Below are 24,922 nucleotides of genomic sequence, written 5' to 3'. Positions count from 1 at the left end.
TAGCTCTGTCCACAGGCAAATACTAAACCAATGAATGTAGTTACACTAATAAGTGAAAACTGAATCTTGAAGACATAAAGCATTATTATGACTAAAGAAGGTCACTCACTATATTATGGGAAAAAAGGGTTCAATTTACTAAGAATATGTAAACTTTTTTTTCTTTTTTTGCCCACACCACACAGTATGCAGGATCTCAATTCCCTGACCAGGGATCAAACCTCTGCCCCCTGCAGTGGAAGCGTGGAATCTTAACCACTGGACTGCCAGGGAAGTCCCCGGTAAGTAATAATTTAAAATTTGCATTTAATAATATTCCTCAAAATGTATTAAATAAAAATATATCACAATTACAGTGATAAATTATCAAAACACAGAAAGCTAAATACAATTGGAAAATCAGCACAAAGCGAACAGATAATTACAATGCTGGCAATGAAAACACATTACATATCTTAACAACTAACATTTAAGGGGAACAAGTCTTACTTGCAATGACAAATAAAAGCCATCATCTGGTCCTGTCAACTCAGCCCAAATCTTGGTAGCTTCCTCCCAGGACATTCCCCTCTCTACACTTATCTGTAAAAAAAATAATAATAAAATTTAAATTAAACTCACTTCTGAGAATGCTTACCAGAAAATGACATTATACTTGAACGTGCACCTTTTCTAAACTTACAGTGTATAATTCTACATGGCCAGAGGTTGAATATCCTGGAGTCAGAAACTTCTTAACATCACTTTTCCTCACTTTTTCATCTCCAGAACCAAGATCTTGAACAAGAAAAAGCAACATATAAGTATAAAAAAAAAATTTCATCAAGAATACATATGACAGGCTTCCCTGCTGGCACAGTGGTTAAGAATCCGCCTGCCAATGCAGGGGACACGGGTTCGAGCCCTGGTCAGGGAAGATCCCACGTGCTGCAGAGCAACTAGGCCCGTGCGCTACAACTACTGAGCCTGTGCTCTAGAGCCCGCGAGCCACAACTACTGAAGCCCGTGCACCCAGAGCCCATGCTCTGCAACAAGAGAAGCCACGACACAAGAAGCCCACACACCACAACGAAGAGTAGCTCCCGCTTACTGCAACTACAGAAACCCCATGTGCAGCAAAGAAAACCCAATGCAGCCAAAAATAAATTAAATAAATTAAAAAGAAAAAAAAAAAGAATACATATGATGTTTTAAAAATTTCCCAACTTACCTAAGATTCCCATATCATATCTTCCATTTTTTTTGGCATTTTGAACAACTGCAGTAAGTGTGTCTGCAAAATACTGAAATAACGCATTCTGCTGATGCACCTCCATGCCCAAAATTCTATTTAAGAATTTTCCTATGTTGTTATAATCTGCAATGACAGGATTGTATGAAAGATTTAATGCATTCAAATGGCAATTTAAAAAATTTATTCATCTCAGCCTAGTAAGAGTCCCACTTTCTTCTCTAAGCCTTCCCTGACAACTCCTGTACTGTTCCCAGAACAGGGTTCTACTTCGACCACTTCTACCTCTAGCAGTTAGCACGACTATACTAGATGCTCAAAAGATGTTTGCCAAATTGAATGTTTGCATCTTCAGCTTCGCTTATTGGAGTATGAATACAATTTAGCACAACAGAATGTTAGTTTTCCAACATTAAGTCTTAACTCATAAAGTTTAAGTGCTGTTAAGTCAGTGAAGCTCAACTTTGGCTGCACAAGTAAGAATGCCCAGGAGCTTCTGGAAAATTACCATTGTCTGAGCTCCTGCCCTGGCTTCAGTACTTTTTAAAAAGCTCAACAGCTGATCATATACGCAACCTGGTTTGAGAACTGCTGTTATGTAGAGAGAATAGAGATTTAATTTCTTGAATAACCATAGTTATTCATAGCAAAAACCACCCAGAATGCTCTGTGAGCACTCAGTAATGAGGGATTGAGACCTAGAGACTTGAAGCTTCCCCTTCAAGTTGATGAAAGCATAAACAACAAAACGGTCTATAATGATACAGCAACAGTTATGAACATACTTACGAAAGTCATCCCATTACCTTTATCTAGAGTAAGAATTCCTGAACGATCTTCTACATTTATCAGGCCAACTCCTATCAGTCCTTGTCGAACATCTATAATAAAACAAATTTATAAAAAACCTTATAGCCCAGGGCTTCCCTGGTGGCACAGTGGTTAAGAATCCGCCTGCCAATGCAGGGGACACGGGGTGCGCCACAACTACTGAGCCTGCGCTCTAGAGCCCGCGAACCACAACTACTGGAGCCCGCACGCCTAGAGCCCGTGCTCCACAACAAGAGAAGCCACTGCGGTGAGAAACTCACTCGCCACAACTAGAGAAAGCCCGCGCACAGCAACAAAGACCCAATACAGCCAAAAATAAAATAAATTCAAACAAACAAACAAAAAACCTTATAGCCCAAATAACTCAATGAGCTGTTACCTGACTAATCAAACTAGATCAAGTTCTAGCAGATACGACACAGTCTATGTATCTTCCATAGTTCCTATTAGCTGAATTAAATGGAACCCAAAGCCCCTAAAGATCTTTAGACACTTCAAAATCCTAGAGTACTCAAACCTCACATTATATTTTATTATTTCACTAAAATGTCATATCTTTCCAACAACAACCCTTGGCAGTGGAGATGCCTGGCTACAAAGCTGTCACCCACAGAATCTAAACAACTTTGAACATACAGCAGGATACTGATTAAATAATTTATATAAGGAAATAATCATGCTTCCTTCCCAAACGTTACCTATCAGTATTGACAAGGCGATGCAGAAGATAAGCAACATGTATAACTGTCAACATGTTCTGAATTACGTTACTAAGAGGACAGTTTATAAAACTTTAAAAAAGTATTTGTGTCCAGGCTCCAACTCAGACTTACAGTAAAAAGGGTTTAAGAAAGAGAAAAGGATCAAGAGGAAGCATAATTATATCCTATTTACATATTTATTTAATCAGCTAAACTGCTACATGCTCAAAATGTGTAGATTCTGCAGATGACAACTCTGTAGCCAAAGAGCTCCAACGCAAAAAATCCTCGTTTTGGGAACCCATCCTATGGGAGGAAATTACCTGAATTAGAAGGACAGCTGCTATAATTCCAGCACTGTTTGTGATGCAAAAAAATGAAAGCCACTTGAACATCAATAAGGGAAAAACTGAAGAAACTGTTACATAAGCTAGATGTAGAATATTACACAACTGTTAAAATATGTGTTAGTACTATAGCTATTGATTTGTAAGGGATGCCTGTGATGTACCAAGTGAGAAAAGTACGTTGCAAGTAATATTAACTTTTTTTTTTTTTTAAGTTCTGTGTTCAGACAAACGGATAAAGGTGTGTTAAGGCTGCCCCTGGTTCAGACTGTCAACATTTGTAACCTCAGCAGGTGAGACTGGTAGGTGGTAGGTAGTTAAGGAGAGGGTATGGGCTCCTCATTATTCACTTTTAGATTGTTTTCATCACTTATAATGAATAAATAACATGTAATTTTTTGGAATTAGAAATAAATTGGGGAGTTGTTTTTGACAATCCCTCCAATGACCAAATAAAAAGAAAATAAGAGGGAACGAAAGAGAAAGGGAGAAAAAGAACAGGGCCAAGACTTTATTGGTTTTTTGTTTTGTTAAATGCCATCAGTGATTATAAGCACCCCTGCCAGCTATGTCAATATGGACTGTTACCAACACTAAACACCGGTTCAGTTGGAAAGGACTTCCTAGTAAAAAATACTAACTCTATAAGGATAATGTTTCAAATACCTTACACCTGTTTATTTTCTAAAATATTTTAAGTTTGCTGAACTACTGAAATCACCCAGACTACTAATATTAATGGGGTAAAATCTATTCTTCAGATTTGCAAGATACATCTTAAGAATTTCTACAGCATTACTTAGGACTTTTCTTTAAATATAAAAATTTCTAAATACACACAAATGTAAAGAGAATATTCTATGGACCACAGGTACCCAGCACCCAGTTTTAACAACTGTTAATACACGGCCAGTTTTGTTTTATCTGTACCTCCACTAGCCCACACAGATTATTTACCTAGGTACTTTAAATCTTAAAAGCTATTTGGCATAGTCATTTTCAAATTAATCTAACAAAACCATTTTTCCTCTAGTAATCTAGTATTAAACAACATGCAACAAACTCTATCAAACAGTAAAAACACTTCCCCTGAATGAAATTTAATAAATCTACTGCTTATTATAAGACATCAATTTAGGTGTCTGGTAACTATCAATTTCTAAATTTTATACATTTTATGTCCAAAGAAAACTAAAAACAACAGCACATGTTAGAATGAGTTTTAGTACCTTCTTGTCAATACTCATTTTCCTTTGTTATGATTATTTTTAAAAGTTACCTTTAAAGAATTCTCCAGGATAGTCTGGAGGTGGTGATACCATAGGAGAATCTAGGTTTACAATGGATTTCATGACAATTTCTAAAGCATTTCTTCCATACTGCAATAAAAACCAAATAAATTTAACAAGTTTCAGCATTTGGATACTCTTCAATCACATGACCAAGCGAATGCTATAAAAACTATTATTGTACCAAAGAGTCAAAAATAGCGGGACTCGGGGCTACCCTGGTGGCGCAGTGGTTGAGAGTCCGCCTGCCGATGCAGGGGACACGGGTTCGTGCCCCGGTCTGGGAATATCCCACATGCCGCGGAGCGGCTGGGCCCGTGAGCCATGGCCGCTGAGCCTGCGCGTGCGGAGCCTGTGCTCCGCAGTGGGAGAGGGCACAACAGTGAGAGGCCCGCGTACCACAAAAAAAAAAAAAAAAAAAAAAAAAATAGCGGGACTCAATTATTTTTATATATATTTTACACTGCCTAGTGCCTCATTCACACCTTTGTACACAGCAGGCATTCCATAAATAAACAACTTTCTTTACTTCTGGGAACTCACACTTCATCCACAAGTATTTATTATAATCTTATTTTCCAATAGGAATGAGAAGATGATTATATTGCACAGTTGATCACCAAAGATCTAACTGCCACGTGTCTTACAGGACTAGCCATGATTTTATAGCAAAACCGTAAGAGGAGGCAGCTTTAAGTTTTAAACAGCAACCACTTTCCCCTTCTGTTCCTTACAGACACCATACACTGCAATCATTTTTCACAGATAGTGAAAGCTGAAATGTACCTTATTATCAAAGTTGAACCTACTCAGATCTCTGGATTCTGTTGCTCTCCTGTCTCCATGTGTAAGCGCACCCTATCCAAACATAAAATCTCCAGTCAAGGCATAGAAGACAGGTTAACATACATCATCTTTTACACACATCTATATAACTCAAAAACTTACCAAACTCTCAAGTCTTTTAGCAACAATAGATGCAAATCTTTGTTCTCCTGCCAATTCAGAAATCAGAAAGACGTATTCCGGAGCAGTAACTTGGTTTGATCTATGAGTTCGTCCTGTAATGACATTAAAAAAAAAAAAAAAAAAAAAATCGCTGATTGTGTTCTCTAGATACTAGTATTCTGAGACCTATTCCCAGCACTTAACAGTAAGCTGGTATCCAGAAATCTTTAAACCAGAGAAAAAATTAAAGAATGTAACAATTACCCTAACTCCCCAAAAGGCACAAAATCAAAAGCGCCAACTTGAACAACATCTGTATTCAGAACAATACTCCCACTTACGGGGGAGCAAAAAAACCACCATAAAATTATTAAATGATAAACCCATTACTGGTGCTACCCCAGTTTGGTTGACCACAATGGTGCTGATGCACAGCTGCTATGGATTCTCCCAAAATTGTTGCTGTTGTTGTTTTACATCACCAGTTCACAGGGACATGAAGATGGAAGGCAAGGGAGGAGCAATGTGCCCTCAATGAAGCTACCGGGGGTTGAAAAAGACATCAAGTGGCAGTTGCTCTGACATGGATAACACCCCTTGGAGATCTACAATGAAGATACTCCTGAGGAGCCCCATTCTTGAATATAATGCCAGAAAGCCCTACTGTAGGTCTTTTACAGCTTTTAAAACAGCCAAGAAATAAATTCATGATGCCCTCTACATTTTAAGGTATACGCAATACACAAACATCTCCAAAACCTACCTATATGTCACGTTTTAGTATATCTAGCATTAAACTATTTCCCCAGTAATTCCTGGCTATGAAGCGAAACTCAGCGTAGGAACTTACCAAACTGCTGAATTGCTCTATCAGCACTCCATGGTAATTCCAGAGTCATATGAACTCTCCGCCTTTGATTTTTAGCTCTCCTATCTGCTTGTAATGAAATACCTGAGCTGGCAGCTTCGGAGATGATAGCAATATTCTGTATCAAAGATAAGGAGAAAAACCAAAAGATCACTTCTGCACAGACAGGTGGGGAAACATCCACCAATACGTATTCTCCTTTACTTCCTAACGCTCAGTTTTAGCTGTACATGCTTACAAGGACACCCAGAATCAAGATTACATTTCCCAGTCTCCCTTACAGCTAAGTGTGGGCACACTCCAGCCAGCAGGTCACCTGAACAACGTCCAGGAAATGTCCCTAATCAAAGATATGCCCTTCCCCTCCTCTTTTTATCTCTCTGCTGGCTGAAATGTAGAGGTGTAATGACTGAACCTGAAATATGGAGCTAACTAGGAAATGGAAGGCTGCATATTAAAGGAACAAGACAGAAGAGACCTAGACTTCAAGGGGTCATACCAGTCCGGGTCTACCTACTCAAACTTGTACATGAGAAAAAGGCACTTCCACTTTAAGTGAATATGATTTTGGAGTTTCTGTCACTGAACAGCCAAATCTAATCCCAATTAATACAATTTCTAACGCACATGGGCCTAAATTACTAATGAAACAAGTACTTAAAATGACTGATAATACCTCTACTTATAGTCTTTAAAATATGTAACATGAGTTTTTAAATACATTTAAAAGACAACTTGGATCATGGTAATAACTACCATCTATTTTCTAGTTGCAGAGGCAAAACACTTTTGAACTACACAGCAAACTGTGGAGAAAGAGGTAAGATGTTATTCCACCCCTTTCAGATTAAGGAAGGGGGCTGAAGTGGTGCCCTACCTGTGTTTTAGCAAAACGCTTATAGCAATTCCGACTAGATGGAGGAAGAACTGATCTGAGAACCTGAAAATCCATGAAGTTTACGTAACAATAAGAGCATACAGAAAGGGCCTCTGAAGGTGACCACAACCTCCGCAGTGGTCAGTTATGCAAGTGTAATCTACGACCATTCAGAGTAAATCGTCTCAATAGGACACGGCAGAGCAAGACAATAGACAGCAAAATCAAAGGATCCTAGTAATCTGGGCATACTTCAACATATTTCTAGACTCAAAATTACACTGACACTAGGGTGTAGCATTAGATGTAGTGCCACTAAGATGACCTGAGAGAACACAATTTAATATTCTGATTGAAGACTTCAAAGGCCTCCAAAGCTATCAAGAGCTACATCTAATTCTGTGCACAAAACACCACATTCGATTTATAAGAAAATAATGAAAACATGTAAAATGTTCAGTGATTATGTATAATTACTTAAAAAAATAGAGTAAGAACATTCAACAGACATGATTTATATTAAAAGAAAAAACCTAAAGATTAATCTAAAGGTATGGGCATTATTCTTTTCGCCAAAAAGCATCCCAGAAAAACATACCTTATCTCCATCCATAAATCTTTGTTTTTCCGTGATATTTAGTATTTCCACAGGGACGTCAAGTTCAGATCTTGACTCATAAGATATACTTCCATCATCATTGCTTACAACCCTCCCCTTGCGGCCAGTCATCTGCAAAGCCAAACAGCGTCACTTAACAATTAACGTAGCTGACTATGGTGCATGAAGCTCAGGGCTCCCATCATAGAAACTTGGTGGGAGGTGAAAGGGATAATGAAGCCAGCACGTACTGTGCAACCTGTCCTGCACCAGGCGCTGGGGGAGAGAGAACACTGCAACACAGTGCCTGGTTCTGAAAAGTTCAAATTCCAGTGGAGAAAACAGACATGCGGCAATGATAACAAAGCCTGAGGGACAGGTGCAATAACAGAGATCCGTGTCTTGGGGCAGATACTCAAGATACTAGGGGCAGGAATTTACTTGCTCTAGGATGACAACTAGAGTAGAACAAGGGTTCTAAGATCTAATAGAGGATATTAGATAATTATATGATGATACCAAATATATCACTTATTCTAAAGGGTTTGAAAGTGGCAAAAAATTACCTAGAAGAGACACAGCCCTGATCAAGTCATATTTACCTCAGCAACATTCTCAGGGCCACCAAGTTCATCAATAAGTTCATCCAGGGTATTAGGAGGGAGGTCTTCAGCTAATTTTTCTAGTTTATCAAGTAGGTCTTTCTTCATCTGCTGGGCCCTTTCCACGGCATCCTGACTTGTTATAAGGCTATTGTTGCTATTGGTGTTACTGTTAGCTAGATGAAGTACATTTGTTAAAAATCAGTACAAAGTTTAAATATTTGTTTTGTTTAAAAGTACATTTCACAGACAAAGCAAGCTTCCACGTGGATACCTGGTGCACTGTTAGGAGCAGGTGAAATTACTGGTGTAGAAGAAAAACTAGGTCGTTTTGATCCAAGACCTGATGCTAATAAGGCACTTTGAATAGAATCTGGATCTATACTTCTCTTTTTTTTTTTCTCTTTGTTTTTCTTGTGGTCCTTTCTGATTAACCAGGGATCTGAAAATCAAGGAAAGACATGTATCAAATCATTTGTTAACACAAGTACAGAATTTCCAAAGGAAACAACCGTTGAGTTTGTTTGTATTGCTGAGCGACAACTTGTAAACCACCACCAACTTCAGAGGTCCAGCACACCCATACACCATGCGGTAAACTCCATGGTTTGAGGATAAACGTTAAGTGCACAAAATCGAGGTCATGATCTCACATAAATGTGCTGAACCTCCAGAAGACAGACAAGCTTGGAGCTCCCACCAAGCAAAGATTAGAATCTGTGTGATAATTTCTACAGGAAAAAAAAGGTTTTAGTACAATAGCCCATTTCAAATACACATAAATAGGGGCTTCCCTGGTGGTCCAGCGATTAAGAATCTGCCTTCCAATTGCAGAGGATGCAGGTTTGATCCCTGGTCAGGGAACTAAGATCCCACATACCAGAGGGCAACTAAGCCCGTGCGCCGCAACTAGAGTCCATGTGCTCTGCAGCCTGCGTGCCACAACTAGAGAGAAGCCCGCGCACCGCAACGAAAGATCCCGCCTGTCGCAACTAAGACCCAACGCAGCCAAAAATAAATAAATAAACAAATACACAGAAATAACTATCCTTTAGCTTACATTTAATAGATTCATGAACTCACCATCTTCATCATCCTCACTGGACTCATCTCTAAATGGGTTGAAATCGTCGTCATCTCCAGAACTCATGTTTTTAGAGCTCTCGTAGTCACTTTCTTCATTATCGGAGGCATCAGATTCACTTCCACTATCATCAGAACTGCTACCAGTAAGGCCACCTATTTTTCGTGCTTTTTTGGATTCTCGAGTTATTTCTTCACCTATCCTCAAACCCCAAACAAGAGAGTCAGCCCAAACACACTGTTCTAAAGATCCAGGAAGTTACATTTAGTTCATGAGCTAATACACTTAGTTAACTCAAATAAGAAATGCAGAAAAAAAGCATTTGTGTAAGTATATAAGAACAATTAAAAATTCATAAACAAAAGCTAGCCTTTTGGATTCCTATAAGAAATCAGGTTATATTCAATTATTCTTAAGAAGAAATCAGGTACATAAGTACAAATGCAAGACAGCCTTCAAGTGCACAAGTTTCAAAATAAACATCTCAAGACAACAGAGATGAAACAGAATCTCTGGCATTGTCACAATTTGTGTATCAGGTTGAGAGGAGAGGCCTAATAATTACAGATTTATAAAATATGCAAATACTTTATGGAATAATAAAAAAACTAATCTATAAAACTACATTTTTAAAAGTCAAACAAGGTGCTGATCTGAATTATCTTACTGAATACTCATAAAAGATATCTGGAATAAACCAACCAAAACTAAGCAGAACATTAAAATGTTCACATATTAATGATGGTGAGAACATAATTCAAAAAAGGGAAACATGACCATCTATCTATATGACCACTCTGTTACTGACTCTAGGACTCAGCATTACTTTTTGTGCCACTAAAATAAAAAAATACTGTCAATTATATTATAATAGCCAACCTACTTTCAGGCATATTAAAAATGTAAGGGAAAAAAAAGCATTTCTTAGAACAGACGAAAGGTAAGGTTAAACTGTCAGGCACTGTGTTTAGAACACACAGTATGATAGTCTTCACAATATAATGAATTATCACCATTTTAGAGAAAGAGAGCCCTGAGAAGTTAACTTCTGAAAGTCAAAGAGCTTACTTAGTAAGCACCTCAACACAAACCCAAGTTTTGCATTATTATAAAATGTCTAACAAAGATGAGTGTATTCATAATAATTAAATAATAAACTAACAGAAGTCTCTTTAAAGAAGACCACACACACACACACACACACACACACACTCTCTCTCTCTCTCTCTCTCTGACAACAGAAAGGCCCAGATTTTGATTCCCCATTTATCACCCAGTAGTTGTGCCCCCATTTATCACCCAGTAGTTGTGCCAACCTGGGGATATCGCTTAACCATTTAGTCTTTCTGTGCCTTGGTTTCCTCTGTCTATAAAGCTGAAAAAATAAAACCTACTTTCATATGGATCCCTTGCAGGTTGAATGAGATCATGCATGGGCAGTGCTCAATACAGTGCCTACTTAGCACCAGTCAAATCGTTAAAGCCCCAATTTAAAATGGGATTACTTGTGCATTCAAAAACTACATGAGCCAAGGGAATTCCCTGGTGGTCCAGTGGTTAGGACTCCGTGCTTTCACGGCCATGGCCCAGGGTTCAATCCCTGGTCAGGGAACTAAGATTCCGGAAGCCATGTGGTGCGGCCATAAAAATAAAGAAAAGAAAAGAAAAGAAAGAAAAGAAAAGAAGAGAGGAAGGAAGGAAGGAAGGAAGGAAAGGAAGGAGGGAGGGAGGGAGGAAGACACTTCCTTAAAAAACAAAACAAAACAAAACAAACAAAAAAAACTACATGAGCCAATTCAAGGAACGCAGTACGTTCCCAAAATACAGCTTGCATCAAAATGCTCAAGTTTATACTACTTCCAGCACCATTTAAAGAAAAGTGCCCACCTTTCCGCTTCTTTATTTTATTTTCCTTACAAGGACTATCTCTTGGTGAGCTGTTGTTACTTGGAGCTGTCAAATCGATTCCTAGCAAACTATAAAGTTTTTTCCTGTCTGGAGCAGGGAAGTGTTTTTCAATGAGTGACTGCAACACTCCTCTGTTCGAAGAGAGAAAAAGTGACAGTTAGTGGCTCAGTATGCAAAACAGTTTATTATATATAAAGTCTTACTGAATGTATTTGTTTAAAATAAGTATACTTTATTAGCAGCATTTCCAAATTGGATATCAAAAGTAGGTTAGCGCCACGTAATTGTAAAGCTGGCTTAGGAACTCAGCACCAATGGTCCCTGATTCTTTTTCAGAACTGCTGCGCAGAGGAAGACTCCATGAAGAAAAACTGCACATCAGTGACTCGAGTCAAAAAGTGATTCCAGAGTTGGATTCTGAATGTAAAGGACTTTAACAATCCTTTAACCAATTTATTTCACATATTTTTTCCATTTTCAGGTACATGCAAGAGTTACAAATAATAAAATCTATGCCTTACTAAAAAACACATTTGGGGCTTCCCTGGTGGCACCGTAGTTGGGAATCCGCCTGCTAATGCAGGAGACACAGGTTCGAGCCCTGGTCTGGGAGGATCCCACATGCTGAGGAGCAATGGAGCCCATGCACCACAACTGCTGAGCCTGCGCTCTAGAGCCCTCAAGCCAGCTACAACTACTGAGCCCGCATGCCACAACTACTGAAGCCCACGTGCCTGGAGCCCGTGCTCTGCAGCGGGAGAGGCTGCCACAATGTGAGGCCCAAGCGCTGCAGTGAGGGGTGGCCCCCGTGTAGCAATGAAGACACAACACAGCAAAGAAAAAATTTTTTAAATAAATAAAAATGAAATAAAATAATTTTTTTAAAAATAAAAAGTAGGGCTTCCCTGGTGGCGTAGTGGTTGGGCGTCCGCCTGCCGATGCGGGGGATGCGGGTTCGTGCCCCGGCCCGGGAAGATCCCACATGCCGTGGAGCGGCTGGATCCGTGAGCCATGGCCGCTGGGCCTGCGCGTCCGGAGCCTGTGCTCCGCAACGGGAGAGGCCACAACAGTGAGAGGCCCGCGTATCGCAAAAAAAAAAAAAAAAAAAAAAAAAAAAAAAAAAAAAAAAAAAAAAAAATAAAAAGTACATTTTATTCAATCTTACAAAATACTGATAATCCAGCTCAAATGAATTTTAATATTCTAGGCCAAGACTGTCCAACTGAAATATAGTGCAAGCCAAGCACAATTTTTACACTTTCTAGTAGCTACATTAAAAAGTAAAAGAAAACTTGTGAAACTAACTTTAATAATATTTAACTTAACATATCGCTTTAAAATGTAATCAATGAAATGTTTTACATTATATTTCTTTAAGTCTTTGAAACCTGGTGCCTATTTCGTACTTAAAGGTCATTTCAGTTCGGACCTGCCTCTTCAACTGCTTCATAGCTCCCTGCGACTAGTGCCTACCATTTTAGAGGCAATACTAGGCAGGCAAGCACAGGAAAGATACAGATTAGCAGGTGCATGTTTTGCTTAAAAGTAGTTTTAAATTATATCTATCTTAAAAGGAGCCACTTGAATGTGCCCCCTAAGGCAAAAGATAGCATGGCAGCAAAAGTTATTTTGTTAATTTTGCTACCAGAGTTAGAACTGTCTGTTAGGCAAACAAACTGAAAAACAGTGTCTAAAAACATTTTTAAAATCTCTTTTGACTATCTCAGGATTATTTGCAATGTTTATATTAGAGCATACTAAACTGGGGCAAACTAAACTATATTGCTCCTCTGGATAATGGTAGTTTCCAATACACAAAGCCAAAACAAAACTGAATATCTTAAACCAAGCTGTCAGATTTCCAAGATGTACAAAACAAACAAGAATCAAGCCCTTCCGTTAGTCCAAATACTGGACATAATATTGTCAAAATACTTAACATTTGAGCATTTCTATGTTATTGTTTTCCAATAGACATGTTGTTATGCATACATAGGACTGTAAAAACTAAAATCAGAAAAACTTTAAAACACAAAAATTTTGCCTCCAGGAAATGCCAACATTTAAACTAATCTAGGTAAAAACTCAAAACCATAAACATTACTTGGCAGTTGAAACGAAATCGTTCAATTCTCCTCCACCCTCTTCCAAGGCTTCTAATGTTCTAGCTTCTCCCGTAGACTGCAGACCAATCACAACACACTGGAGGCAAAAAAGAATATTATTAATTATAAATAAAAATATCTATGTGGTTTCTTAAGACATATTTTAAATATTTAGTTTAAAAAAAGATTTCAAACAAGAATTACCCATTACTGTACGTGTGTACCAATTTATTTATTCTACATATATTTGAAACATGCTACATGTAACACACTTAGCTAGGAAACAGTATTACAACAGTGGACACTACTGAAGCCCCTGCCCCAGTTCTTTGTGCTTTAACTAAATATGTATTTACCAAAAAGGAAAAAACCTTAATGTAATATATATCCATGTGTTATCAGTTGTTACATCTATGGCTAGCCAAATTATAGTGATGTTTGTTTATATTTTTCTGAGCTATCCAAATTCTTATAAACACGTATTGCTTTTGTTATCTTAAAAATGCATTTTTTAAAGTCTTACTATTAATATTTTTTACAAGTACCCTTCAGAAAGAAAAGGCTTTTTTAAGTAGAAAGCCTCAACACCCAAAAGACTAAAACACATAACCAAAGATGAATCTGTTAATGCATTCTCCAACTTACTTTTCCATTCTTGATTTCTTCTCGAGCTAGTTGAACAACCCTCTTAACTTTAGATGCTATGCACAAGTATTTGAAAAATCTCTGGTGAGCAGACCAGAACTGACCCCACATGGATTTTTTCATTCGTTGCTCAGCATCGATCAGATCTGCAGCTTGCTGAAATCGCTCTCTGGCAATGACCCACTGAAGGTGCACAATCAACATTTTAGATATTTCAATCTTTTGAGTGATTTTAAAATGACTAATTCAATCAAAATAAAGTGCAAGACACCATTTAACATTAACTCAACGAAGCATTTTCACTAACTTGGGAATCTCTAAACAATTGTTTTTTAGGACGCTCACATAGAGCTGTCCCAAAATTCTTATTAACTAATGCAGTCATTTTAGGAAACAGTTACATTGTGATTTTTAAAACTATACAACCGAAATAAATGGCTATTTTTTACAGATTACTTTAACAAAGAGAAAACTTGGAAAATTGGGAAAATAAGGAACCAGTGATTTATCTGTTGTTTTATAGCAGAAATATACTCCTGTGAGCTGAGAGGAGTATATTGGACAAAATATACTCCTGACTGGACAAAATTGGCTAACAGATACATTATCAGGTACATTAGAAGTACTAAGAGTTAATAAAAACATGCTCACCAGTTTGACTGCTTTGTTATACATTTTAACATAGCTCTGAGAAAGAAGAACTTCCTCAATTTTGAAGGTCACTCCAGTAAAGCTCAGCTGTCGAGCAATGTACATTCCTCTAAGCTTCATATCCATAGCAACTATTTCCATGGCACCAACACCTCTGAATAAAATTAAAACACACAGTAACTATCATTAAATATAGTAGAGCTTTAACATACATGGAAGAGATTTTAGCAATAACACCTCTTTTAGATTGCTACTGAGAACAAATAGTGTATACTGTAAATTGCATTACCTCCGTTCTACTGCCTGAATAAAATCACTGAATTCTCTAAATGGAGTTCCCTCACCCCATATTCCAAGACGGTTCATATAGGCCATGTTTCGTGGTTCAGAAGCACCTGAAAAACCCCCAAACAAAACATATTATAGCTGAAAAAATAACGTATGTATCTCTCCCTTTTAAATATATAACTACTCACCAGTGGCACTAGCATAAACAACTCTGGCTTTTGGCAATTTATTCTGAAGTTCTAAAACTGCTAAGCCTGTCTTGGTTGGCTTTGAAGAACCAACAGGACATAAGTTTTTTGCTTTATGACATTCATCAAACACTATCTGTAAGGAGTAAATTAAGGAACATGTCACATTAGTAGCAAGTGTCTCCAATCTTTCGGGAAGAGTTAACTTTTATTTCACTTAGGACTTGGGAAACATCCAAGATTTCTGAGATGGTAGCTGGAGTAAAAAAAAGAATCAAGATTATTAGGGGGAGGGACGCTGTTGATAACAAGCCCCTGAGCATTAACTTTTTTTTTTTTTTTTTTTACTAATACCCACATACCTATCATCTGGTTTTGTCAAACCTTAACATTTTGCTTCAGGTGGTTTTCTTTTTCTGTAAGATCACAAATATCAATGAAGCCCTCTATGTGCCTCTCCTTGATCTCCACAGCCCCCTTCCCCCAGCCACAGAAGCATTCACTGAACTTGGCATTAACCTTAACTGGATATTTAATTTTTTTTTTTGGTATCTAGAAAATTTACTACTGCAGAAAATGAAGACTGCTTGAATCGAATGGGGGGTAGCGGAGGGCCTGTGGTTTTTCTTTTTGATTAACTACTGTAACACTGTCCTTCAGGCGGCTATAAGGGAGTTTCATATTTTGTTTAGACGTCATTAGGCACCGAAGCTCTTGCAGGACAACTTTGAAGCTATATGAATTCTGCCATTTTGCTAGCATTGATATGGCTCTTGGGTCCACCACTCCATTAGAACTATTAACTCCATTCATATTAATTTTTCTTACAAATCTTACAAAGGGGGTTGCTTCTGGGTATTTAGGTCCACATTCTATCTTAACGCTGTATATTCAGTTTTCATAAACTGTCCAAGCCCGTGGTGGCTGCCACCTTGAGGCGCTGTCACTCCTTAACTGGATATTTAATTCTTAATTAGAATGAACGAAAGGATCCACTACGGCTAAAAATGTCCACCACACAGGTAATCTGAGCAAATTTTGTTAAACAGAAGCACAACTGATAACCAACTTAATCAGTACTTCAAAAACTGGTGCTCCTCATGCAGGACAGTAAAAGGTATGCTATGAGCAAGTAAGTTTGGAAATCACTAAGTTAAGAAGGGAATATAGTATTCAGCATGTCCCATACCTATTAACATTTTCCTAAAGCAGGAACTTAAATACTGGCCTCGTATATGACAGCTACAAAACAGAATCAACTTTCTAACTCCCTTGGACTCTATGTAATCATTAAAGCTCTCGTCCCAGCAGTCTTTTTATTTAACCTCAAAATTTCTCTGTGTTATATTTTGTGCCATTAAAAATTATAAAACTTGTTGCAAAGGATACCACTCCATCGAAGTCATCACCGCACCAATGTAGGAGTTGTTTTAACCTTGTTTTGTATTTACCACCAGACTGACTTTCACCAATGAGGGAAGAATAGGTAGCAAAAATCACACCCTTCTTCACACTCCCATTATGTTTGGAAGAAATTTTTCCATATTTAAACTAAAAAAGAAAAGAGAAGAACTTAATAAGTACACTTTTGTCTCTAAAATATTTATCCCACCCAGATTTCTACAGCAGGAAACTAGTGGTACCATGATGGGCTTCAGGAAAGTCAAAGGACCTCTTAAGATCATACACAAAATTTCTCATACACATGTGAACACATACATACACACACACATGAACCCTCTCGTGTGTGTGTGTGTGTGTATATAACTTTAACATACAAGGATCCGGTTTTCATCAAAGTCTCAAAAAAGTCTATCATCAAGAAAAGATTACAGGGCTTCCCTGGTGGCGCAGTGGTTGAGAGTCCGCCTGCCGATGCAGGGGACATGGGTTCGTGCCCCGGTCCGGTAAGATCCCACATGCCGCGGAGCAGCTAGGCCTGTGAGCCATGGCCGCTGAGCCTGCGTGTCCGGAGGCTGTGCTCCGCAACGGGAGAGGCCACAACAGTGAGAGGCCCGCATACCGCAAAAAAAAAAAAAACAACAACAACAAAAAAACAAAAAAAAAAGATTACAAACCAAACTCCCCAAGAAAAGGTCACAATATTCATTCTACAAATATTTATTGTGCATTTACTACATGCAAAGCACTGTAATTAAGATCTGAGGGATATATAAGAATTATGATTAATAGTTACTGTGGTCTTCCTCAATTATGCTGATTTAGAAATCAAAAATATTTCTAGATGCCCCTTACATGTTTTAGTTTTGAACTGTTAGTAGTCATTCAAGACCGAGTACTTAACCCAACAAACCACTCAGTAACCCTCACCCGAAAAAAGCCACTGATGGGCAGGGCAACAACACCAAAGCACTGAACAACACTGAAGCAACTTAGGACTCGCATGGAAAATAGATTTACATTTACTTATTTTCAAAGGGCTAGCAGGGAAGCACCTGCAGGAACTAGGTCTGTCTATTCTACCCATGTGACTCCAGGAATTGGTGCATAGTAGGAGGCTAATAAAGATTTGCTAAATGAACACTGAACTGTGCTTTTTAGATAATGAAACACATTTTCTTCCATTTGACAGAACTGTTTTAACATGAACACAAGTAACGGGTATACAAGTCCACTGAATGTACAAATATCTAAACCAGTCTCCAAACCACAATTCTCTATACGATGCGACGGGCACACTACCTGTCCATATAGCTTTATCACACTGCACCCTTATACTCATAGTTATATGAGCTTCACCCATATACAGTAACTTCAGAAACAGACAAAAACAAACAAACGAAAAACCCTGAAGAGAGAATAAACTCCATAAAAACAGACAATGCCTATGTTGTTTGCCACTACATAACCCTACCTAGCATATTACTTAACACTTAGTAATCCAAAAACCAACAATAGTGGCTAGCACTCACTATGCTTTCTGTGAAATAACTCATTTAATCCTCTTAACAACCCTACAAAGTAGAAACTATTATTATTCCCATCTCACAGATAAGTCAATATTTATTGAATGACCAACTGAATAGAAAACTTTCATACCTTATTTAATGAATGGACCAAAATGTTTTTTGCTCCAATATCCCTCAAATCTCTTTCGGCATCATACTTTAAATCATTTGAAACACTGAACCTGCCACAAAAAAAAGGGAAAAGAAAAACACACAAATTAAATACAAATCCCATCATTCTAGCAATATTCAGGAATAAACCCAGGCCTTGACACTTCAAAAAAATACACCTATTCACGAAGACCCATCCCCATATGCTGGATTATTCACAAACAAAAGCTTCCACAGCCAGTCTTTAGCACTTACCACAAAGCCCTTTTTCTACTCAACAAATAATTTTCATAGATGATTCCTGCTATTGTCCTTCCTTTTCCTACACCAGCACCATCACCTATTAAGAATCCAGCACGATCTCCATTTGGTAGGAATGTTTCATGTTGCTGAAAAAGAAAACGCTGGTAATTATCTATTCCTTGAGATATTTTGGTAATCAGTCTTTCATATCTTGTTTTAGTCATATATTAACATTCTGTTTTTATATAAATGGCATACAGTTGGCTTAGTGTAGATACTTTCTTCACGTAACTATACAGGCATACCTCATTTTATTGTGCTTCACTGTTACTGCACTTCAGGGGATACTGCATTTTTTACATATTGAAGGTTTGTGGCAACCCTGCATCAAGCAATTTTATTGGTGCCATTTTTCCAACAGCAGTTGCTCTTTCGTGTCTCTGAGTCACTTTTTGGTAATTCTCATACTATTTCAAACTTTTTCATTATTATTATTATATTTGTTATTGTGATCTGTGATCAGTGATCTTCGATGTTACTATTTTAATTGTTTTGGGCTGCCATGAACCCCGCCCATATAAGATGGTGAACTTAATTAATAAATGTTGTGTGTTGTATTGTGACTGCTCCACCAACTGGCCATTTCCCCCATCTCTCTCTCTCCTTCAGCCTCCCTATTCCCTGAGACACAACAGTATTGAAATTAGACCAATTAATAACTCTGCAATGGCTTCTTTAAGCATTCAAGTGAAAGGAAGAGCTGCATGTCTCTCACTTTAAATCAACAGCTAGAAATGATTACAACACAAGGAAGCCATGTTGAAAGCCTAGACAGGCTGAATACCAGGTCTCTTGCTCCAAACAGCCAAATTGTGAATGAAAATAAAAAGTTCTTAAAGGAAATTAAAAGTGCTACTTCAGTGAACAAACAATAAGAAAGCGAAACAGCCTTACTGCTGACATGAAGAAACTTTTAGTGGTCTCGAAAGAAGATCAAACAAGCCAAAGGTCCCCTTAAGCCAAAGCCTAATCCAGAGCAAGGCCCTAACTCCCCTTTGATTCTACAAAGGCTGAGAGAGGTGAGGAAGCTGCAGAAGAATTCTGAAGCTCACAGAGGTTGGTTCATGAGGTTTAAGGAGTCATCTCCATAACATAATTGCAAGGTGAAACAGCAAGTGCTGATGCAGAAGCTTCACCAAGTTATCCAGAAGATCTAGCTAAGATAATCGATAAATGTGGCTACATTAAACAACAGATTGTCAATGTAGATGAAACAGCCTTCTTTTGGAAGAAGATGCTATCTAGGACTTTCACAGCTAGAGAGAAGAAGTCAATGTCTGGCTTCAAAGCTTCAGAGGACAGGCTGACTTATTAAGGGCTAATGCAGCTGGTGGCCTGAAGTTGAAGCCAATGCTCACTTCCCATTCCAAAAATCCTAGGGCCCTTAAGAATTATGCTCAATCTACGCTGCCTGTGCTCTACAAATGGAAGAAGGCAGCACATCTGTTTACAACATGGTTTACTGATTATTTGAAACCCACTGTTGAGACCTACTGCTCAGAATGAAAGATTCCTTTCAAAGTAATACTGCTCATTGACAATGCACCCAAGAGCTCTAATGGAGATGTACAACGAGATCAATGTCACTTTCATGTTTGCTTTGTAAAACAGCCTTTCTGCAGCCCATGGAGCTAAGAGTAATTTCGGCTTTCAAACCTTACTCTTTAAGAAACACATTTTGTAAGGCTGTAACTGCCATAGATAGTTGATTTCTCTGATGCATCTGGACAAAATCAACTGAAAACCTTCCAGAAAAGGAATCACCCTTCTAGATGCCACTAAGAACACTCATGATTCATGGGAAGAGGTCAAAATATCAACATTAACAGGAGTTAACCCTCATGGATGACTTGGAGGGGTTCAAGACTTCAGTGGAGGAAGTAGATTCTTGAGATGGAATCTATTCCTAATGAAGATGCTGTGAAGATTGTTGAAATGACAACAAAGGATTTAGATTATATAAACTTAGTTGATAAAGCAGTGGCAGAGTTTGAGAGGACTGACTCCAATTCTGAAAGAAGTTCTGTGGGTAAAATGCCATCAAACAGCACTGCATGCTACAGAGAAATCATTAATTAGTGCAAGGAAGAGTGAATCAGTGCAGCAAACTTCACTGTTGTCTTATTTTAAGAAACTGCCACAACCCCTCCAGCCTTTAGTAACCACCACTCTGATCATTTAGCAGCCATCAACACCAAGGCGAGACCTCCCACCAGCAAAAAGATTACAACTTGCTGAAGCCTCAGATGATGGTTAGCATCTTTTAGCATTAAAGTATTTTTAAATTAAGGTATGTACATTGTTTTTCTGGACATAATGCTATTGCACACTTAACAGACTACATTATAGTGTAAACACCAAGTTTTGCATGCACTGGGAAACCAAAAACTTCATGCAACTCATTTTATTGTGACATTTGCCTTACTGTGGTGGTCTGGAACCAAACCTGCCCTATCTCCGAGGTCTGTGTATTTTTTTCTTGCTACTCTCATATGTAGCAGGTAATTAAAGTTAACAAATTGGTGAGTATTCTTCCATAATTTTTCAAGGACTGTACAACTAAATACGAACTTTTTAATAAAACATAAATATGGGAGATGGTTGCCTATTTATTTTACAAAAATGGAGTATTTCAGAAATCCTTTCAAGACAATTGACATAATACAAAAGCTGGTACAACACCCATATGGTAATACCAAAGGTTATTCAATCACTCCCCAAGGGTGTGAGCTTTCAAATCTTTTCTAGCTTTTAGCCACTGGGGGGAAAAAAAGCTACAACAAATAGCCTTATATATATATATGTTCTTATCTAATAGTTCTATGAAACAGACTCCCATGGAATTGTTAGGTAAAAGGATATAGGTATTTGTAATTTTAATACATGTTCCCACTGAATTCCAAAAAGGTTATGACAATTTATCATTTGCACTAGAAACACATTCCCCATATCCACACTACCCCTTTAATTTTCTAACACATAAAACTTCTATAAAAATCACATTCACAAGATTTTCATGCAAGGAAAACTTAACTTTGAATTAAAACAACTATACTTTGTGAACTAAAATTAAAAATAAAAACTGTATGTAGTTATAAATGATACAGCTTACCTGGGCTGCATATGTAATTGCCTCAAGCTGTAATGCTGATAACCAGCCATTATCAATGGTTTCTTCAGAAATAGATGTTTTGTACCAAACATCAGGAGGAGTAACACTGGATAAAGAACTAGTTTCAACTACAGCATCTGGGTGACGCAGGCCAATTTTTACTAAACAAAAATTTAAAAATACTTCATTTTAATTATTCTAAGTAATAACACTTCCCAGTCTTATCATAAGATATTGCAATATTTCTCCTCTGACAGAGAAAATACAATAATAAGTAACTATACATCCTGGGATCCTATATAAAGTCACTGACTGATGATAAAGTACTGTTTAAATTTGACTAAAATGACCTATTTATCAACTACCTATGGTTTAAATAGAGACTTGCTGATTAAAAAGATCTAGAAAAATACCATCGCAGTTCATACCACCAGGTTCTCCAGTAGTAACAGAACATAATCCTAGATTAAGGCGTCATTTTAAATAACCAGGAAAGTATGGGACCTTGGAATCCATACACAGTTGGTAAACAGAGATTTTTAGTTTAAGTGGTCTTATTGGTGACTTTTTATAGAAAGCCAGAGTATAGGAGAGAAAAATTCTAGCCATAGATTTTTTTCCATCTTATTACCCCCATAAAATGAAAAAGTGAAAAATTTTACACAAAAACTAAAAGTTATTAATTTTCAACTTAATACAGCGGCCACTAAAAAAATGAATCATGGTCAGTATGGGAAAAAAGGAAGCAATGGTGTTAATTTAAACCACTGAATTCGAATAGCAGATTTTATTTTTAAGATTCCCATGTTTTTATAATTTGTTTTAGATAAGCTGTATAAACTATAAAGCTAAGATATGTGTTTACATTTCTGTAATTTACTATGATTTTATAATCACTGCTGATATGAGGAAAATTAACTTGAAAGGAAAAAGCCTTTTCACTCCCGGTTTTAAAAGACTTCATTCCAAAGCAAAGCTCTAAATTTCTGTAGGAAAATTTAAAAACTCACAGAATTTTCATGCAGCTATTTTAAAACATATTATAGTTTAAAACATACTACAAAGCTCACACTTATCAAATCCTGAGGTATCCAACATGGATAGATCTTAATACATAATAATGTGTGTGGGAAAGTTTTTTAAGTTCAAAAGGAACCCAGAAGTCTTTCATTATTTTGACAAATCCCAAAGACATACATTTTATTGGCATATACTCTGCATAGGTTTCCGCATGACCCATTTCTTCTTCATCTTCTTCCTCTGGTTCATCTTCCTCTTTCACAACAGGGACCTTCTGTAACAGAGCAAAATCAGCTAAGTCCAGAAACTGGAGGCCCAGCCAACACACAGAAAAACTCTTCTGTAGGAATACCCACTATCTTCAATCTTGGAAACAGGACATACCACTTCTATATTCCCTAATATCTAGGTCAGAGTCTATGGTTTCCCTGCTCCTCCAAAGATAAGCACAGATAATCCATGACCTGCTCTCATCGCAAACACACAAATGGGTCACCACAAGGCTCCACCACCTTCTCAAACTACTCTCCCCTTCAATATTGCCTGCCAGCCTCCCTGATGCCCAGAAATCTAACCTCCAGTCCTCACTCTTCACTGCAGTTCCAGGAATAGAAAGAACAAGGGGTTTGGAGAGAAAAGGTGGATGAGCCCCAGCAGCACATCCTACAATCTCACGGGCAGGAACTCTCTTTTTTTTTTTTGCATTACGCGGGCCTCTCACTGCTGTGGCCTCTCCCGTTGCGGAGCACAGGCTCCAGACACGCAGGCTCAGCGGCCATGGCTCACGGGCCCAGCCGCTCCGCGGCATGTGGGATCTTCCCGGACCAGGGCACGAACCCGTGTCCCCTGCATCAGCAGGCGGACTCTCAACCACTGCACCACCAGGGAAGCCCAGGAACTCTCTTTAAGTCTCACATCCCACCCTCTTCTCAGTTACCTTCATCTGTTTCTTTCCCTTAGATCCTAAAACCAAAACCCTAGAAAACTCTGGAGTTTAAAGGTTCTTCTAAAAGACAGAGAATTTACTTCAGACATCTGTGTATCCACAGACACAACAACAATCATACAGAATCCTATATCACCTACTCTCCAAACGTCAGCAAATCTGAGAATAAAATGAGGAGTTATTAGTAACTTACACCAGGAAAACAGCAGTAAACCCAGACTGCCCCAGGCAAAGTGAGTGAATGGTCAATATAGTCATGTTACCTTGTGTTTCTCTACAGAATCTTCAAGAGGTAGAGGCAGGGAGGAATAGGGGAATTAAGAAGAGCCTGAAAAAGCTGCTTTTCACTATCAGTAAACCATAAAGGGAAGCTCTTTATTAATGTGGGCTTGATCAAGGAAGAGTGTAGGGAAGAAGCTGTGGGACCCAGTATACCAAGGAAGGGAGGAGAAGGACAAACAGAAAACTTAGTCAGGACCTACAGGTGATGCCAAGGACACATGGCATTAAAATGTAACGTCAGGGCTTCCCTGGTGACGCAGTGGTTAAGAGTCCACCTGCCAATGCAGGGGACACGGGTTCAAGCCCTGGTCCGGGAAGATCCCACATGCTGCGGAGCAATTAATCCCGTGCGCCACAACTACTGAGCCTGCGCTCTAGAGTCCGTGAGCCACAACTACTGAGCCCACATGCCACAACTACTGAAGCCTGTGCGCCTAGAGCCCGTGCTCTGCAACAAGAGAAGCCACCGTAGTGAGAAGCCTGCGCACCGCAACAAAGAGTAGCCCCTGCTCGCTGCAACTAGAGAAAGCCCGCGCACAGCAACGAAGACCCAACACAGCCAAAAATAAAATAAAAAAGTTTATTTTAAAAACAAACAAATAGGGCTTCCCTGGTGGCGCAGTGGTTGAGAGTCCGCCTGCCGATGCAGGGGACACGGGTTCGTGCCCCTATCCCGGAAGATCCCACATGCCGCGGAGCGGCTGGGCCCGCGAGCCATGGCCGCGGAGCCTGTGTGTCCGGAGCCTGTGCTCCGCAACGGGAGAGGCCACAGCAGTGAGAGGCCCGCGTACAGCAAAAAAAAAAAAAAAAAAAAAAAAAAACAAACAAATAATAAAATGTAAGGTCAGGCTCCTCTTTTATTTTATTTTTATTTTACTTATTTATTTTTATTTAGTCTAGAGCAGCATATGATGGCACACAGATGCTCAATAAATGTGGGAAAGAAAAGAGAGATGTGAGATAAACATCCAGCCATCAACCCATGGAGTCCTTAGAAAAAAATCCCAAGAAACTCTGA

At 38.4% G+C, this 24,922-nt stretch overlaps 1 protein-coding gene and 1 pseudogene across 6 annotated transcripts in view; both read right to left on the bottom strand.

Moving 5' to 3' along the window:
- The window catches only part of SBNO1 (strawberry notch homolog 1), a 59,674-nt gene that overhangs the window by 16,868 nt on the left and 17,884 nt on the right, over positions 1 to 24,922 (bottom strand). For 4 of the 5 annotated variants that reach the window (XM_081252923.1, XM_081252924.1, XM_081252926.1 and 1 more), the window contains 23 exons: positions 22,854 to 22,950; positions 21,657 to 21,817; positions 18,497 to 18,630; positions 18,222 to 18,312; positions 16,551 to 16,712; positions 15,162 to 15,297; positions 14,975 to 15,080; positions 14,686 to 14,839; positions 14,035 to 14,217; positions 13,389 to 13,486; positions 11,264 to 11,415; positions 9,376 to 9,573; positions 8,567 to 8,734; positions 8,293 to 8,468; positions 7,691 to 7,822; positions 6,198 to 6,333; positions 5,348 to 5,460; positions 5,186 to 5,257; positions 4,390 to 4,489; positions 2,038 to 2,112; positions 1,211 to 1,357; positions 683 to 777; positions 490 to 582 (listed from right to left, as the gene is read on the bottom strand). In XM_081252923.1, coding sequence (XP_081109049.1) covers positions 490 to 582; positions 683 to 777; positions 1,211 to 1,357; positions 2,038 to 2,112; positions 4,390 to 4,489; positions 5,186 to 5,257; positions 5,348 to 5,460; positions 6,198 to 6,333; positions 7,691 to 7,822; positions 8,293 to 8,468; positions 8,567 to 8,734; positions 9,376 to 9,573; positions 11,264 to 11,415; positions 13,389 to 13,486; positions 14,035 to 14,217; positions 14,686 to 14,839; positions 14,975 to 15,080; positions 15,162 to 15,297; positions 16,551 to 16,712; positions 18,222 to 18,312; positions 18,497 to 18,630; positions 21,657 to 21,817; positions 22,854 to 22,950 — 2,979 coding nt within the window. The remainder of the gene's footprint in view (positions 1 to 489; positions 583 to 682; positions 778 to 1,210; positions 1,358 to 2,037; positions 2,113 to 4,389; positions 4,490 to 5,185; positions 5,258 to 5,347; positions 5,461 to 6,197; positions 6,334 to 7,690; positions 7,823 to 8,292; positions 8,469 to 8,566; positions 8,735 to 9,375; positions 9,574 to 11,263; positions 11,416 to 13,388; positions 13,487 to 14,034; positions 14,218 to 14,685; positions 14,840 to 14,974; positions 15,081 to 15,161; positions 15,298 to 16,550; positions 16,713 to 18,221; positions 18,313 to 18,496; positions 18,631 to 21,656; positions 21,818 to 22,853; positions 22,951 to 24,922) is intronic. The other variant, XM_081252925.1, reaches the window with a different exon arrangement.
- On the bottom strand, positions 15,340 to 16,360 carry LOC308626855 (ubiquitin-conjugating enzyme E2 variant 1-like; annotated as a pseudogene). Its single transcript has 2 exons — positions 16,351 to 16,360; positions 15,340 to 16,066 (listed from the first exon to the last, which is right to left on the bottom strand). The product of its transcript is annotated as a ubiquitin-conjugating enzyme E2 variant 1-like (transcript).

This window comes from Mesoplodon bidens (assembly GCF_964165515.1).
Source record: "Mesoplodon bidens genome assembly, chromosome: 13".
In the NCBI taxonomy this organism is placed as follows: Eukaryota; Metazoa; Chordata; class Mammalia; order Artiodactyla; family Ziphiidae; genus Mesoplodon; species Mesoplodon bidens.
The sequence above is the reverse complement of the archived record's forward strand: the minus strand, read 5'-3'. Positions and strand labels throughout refer to the sequence as shown.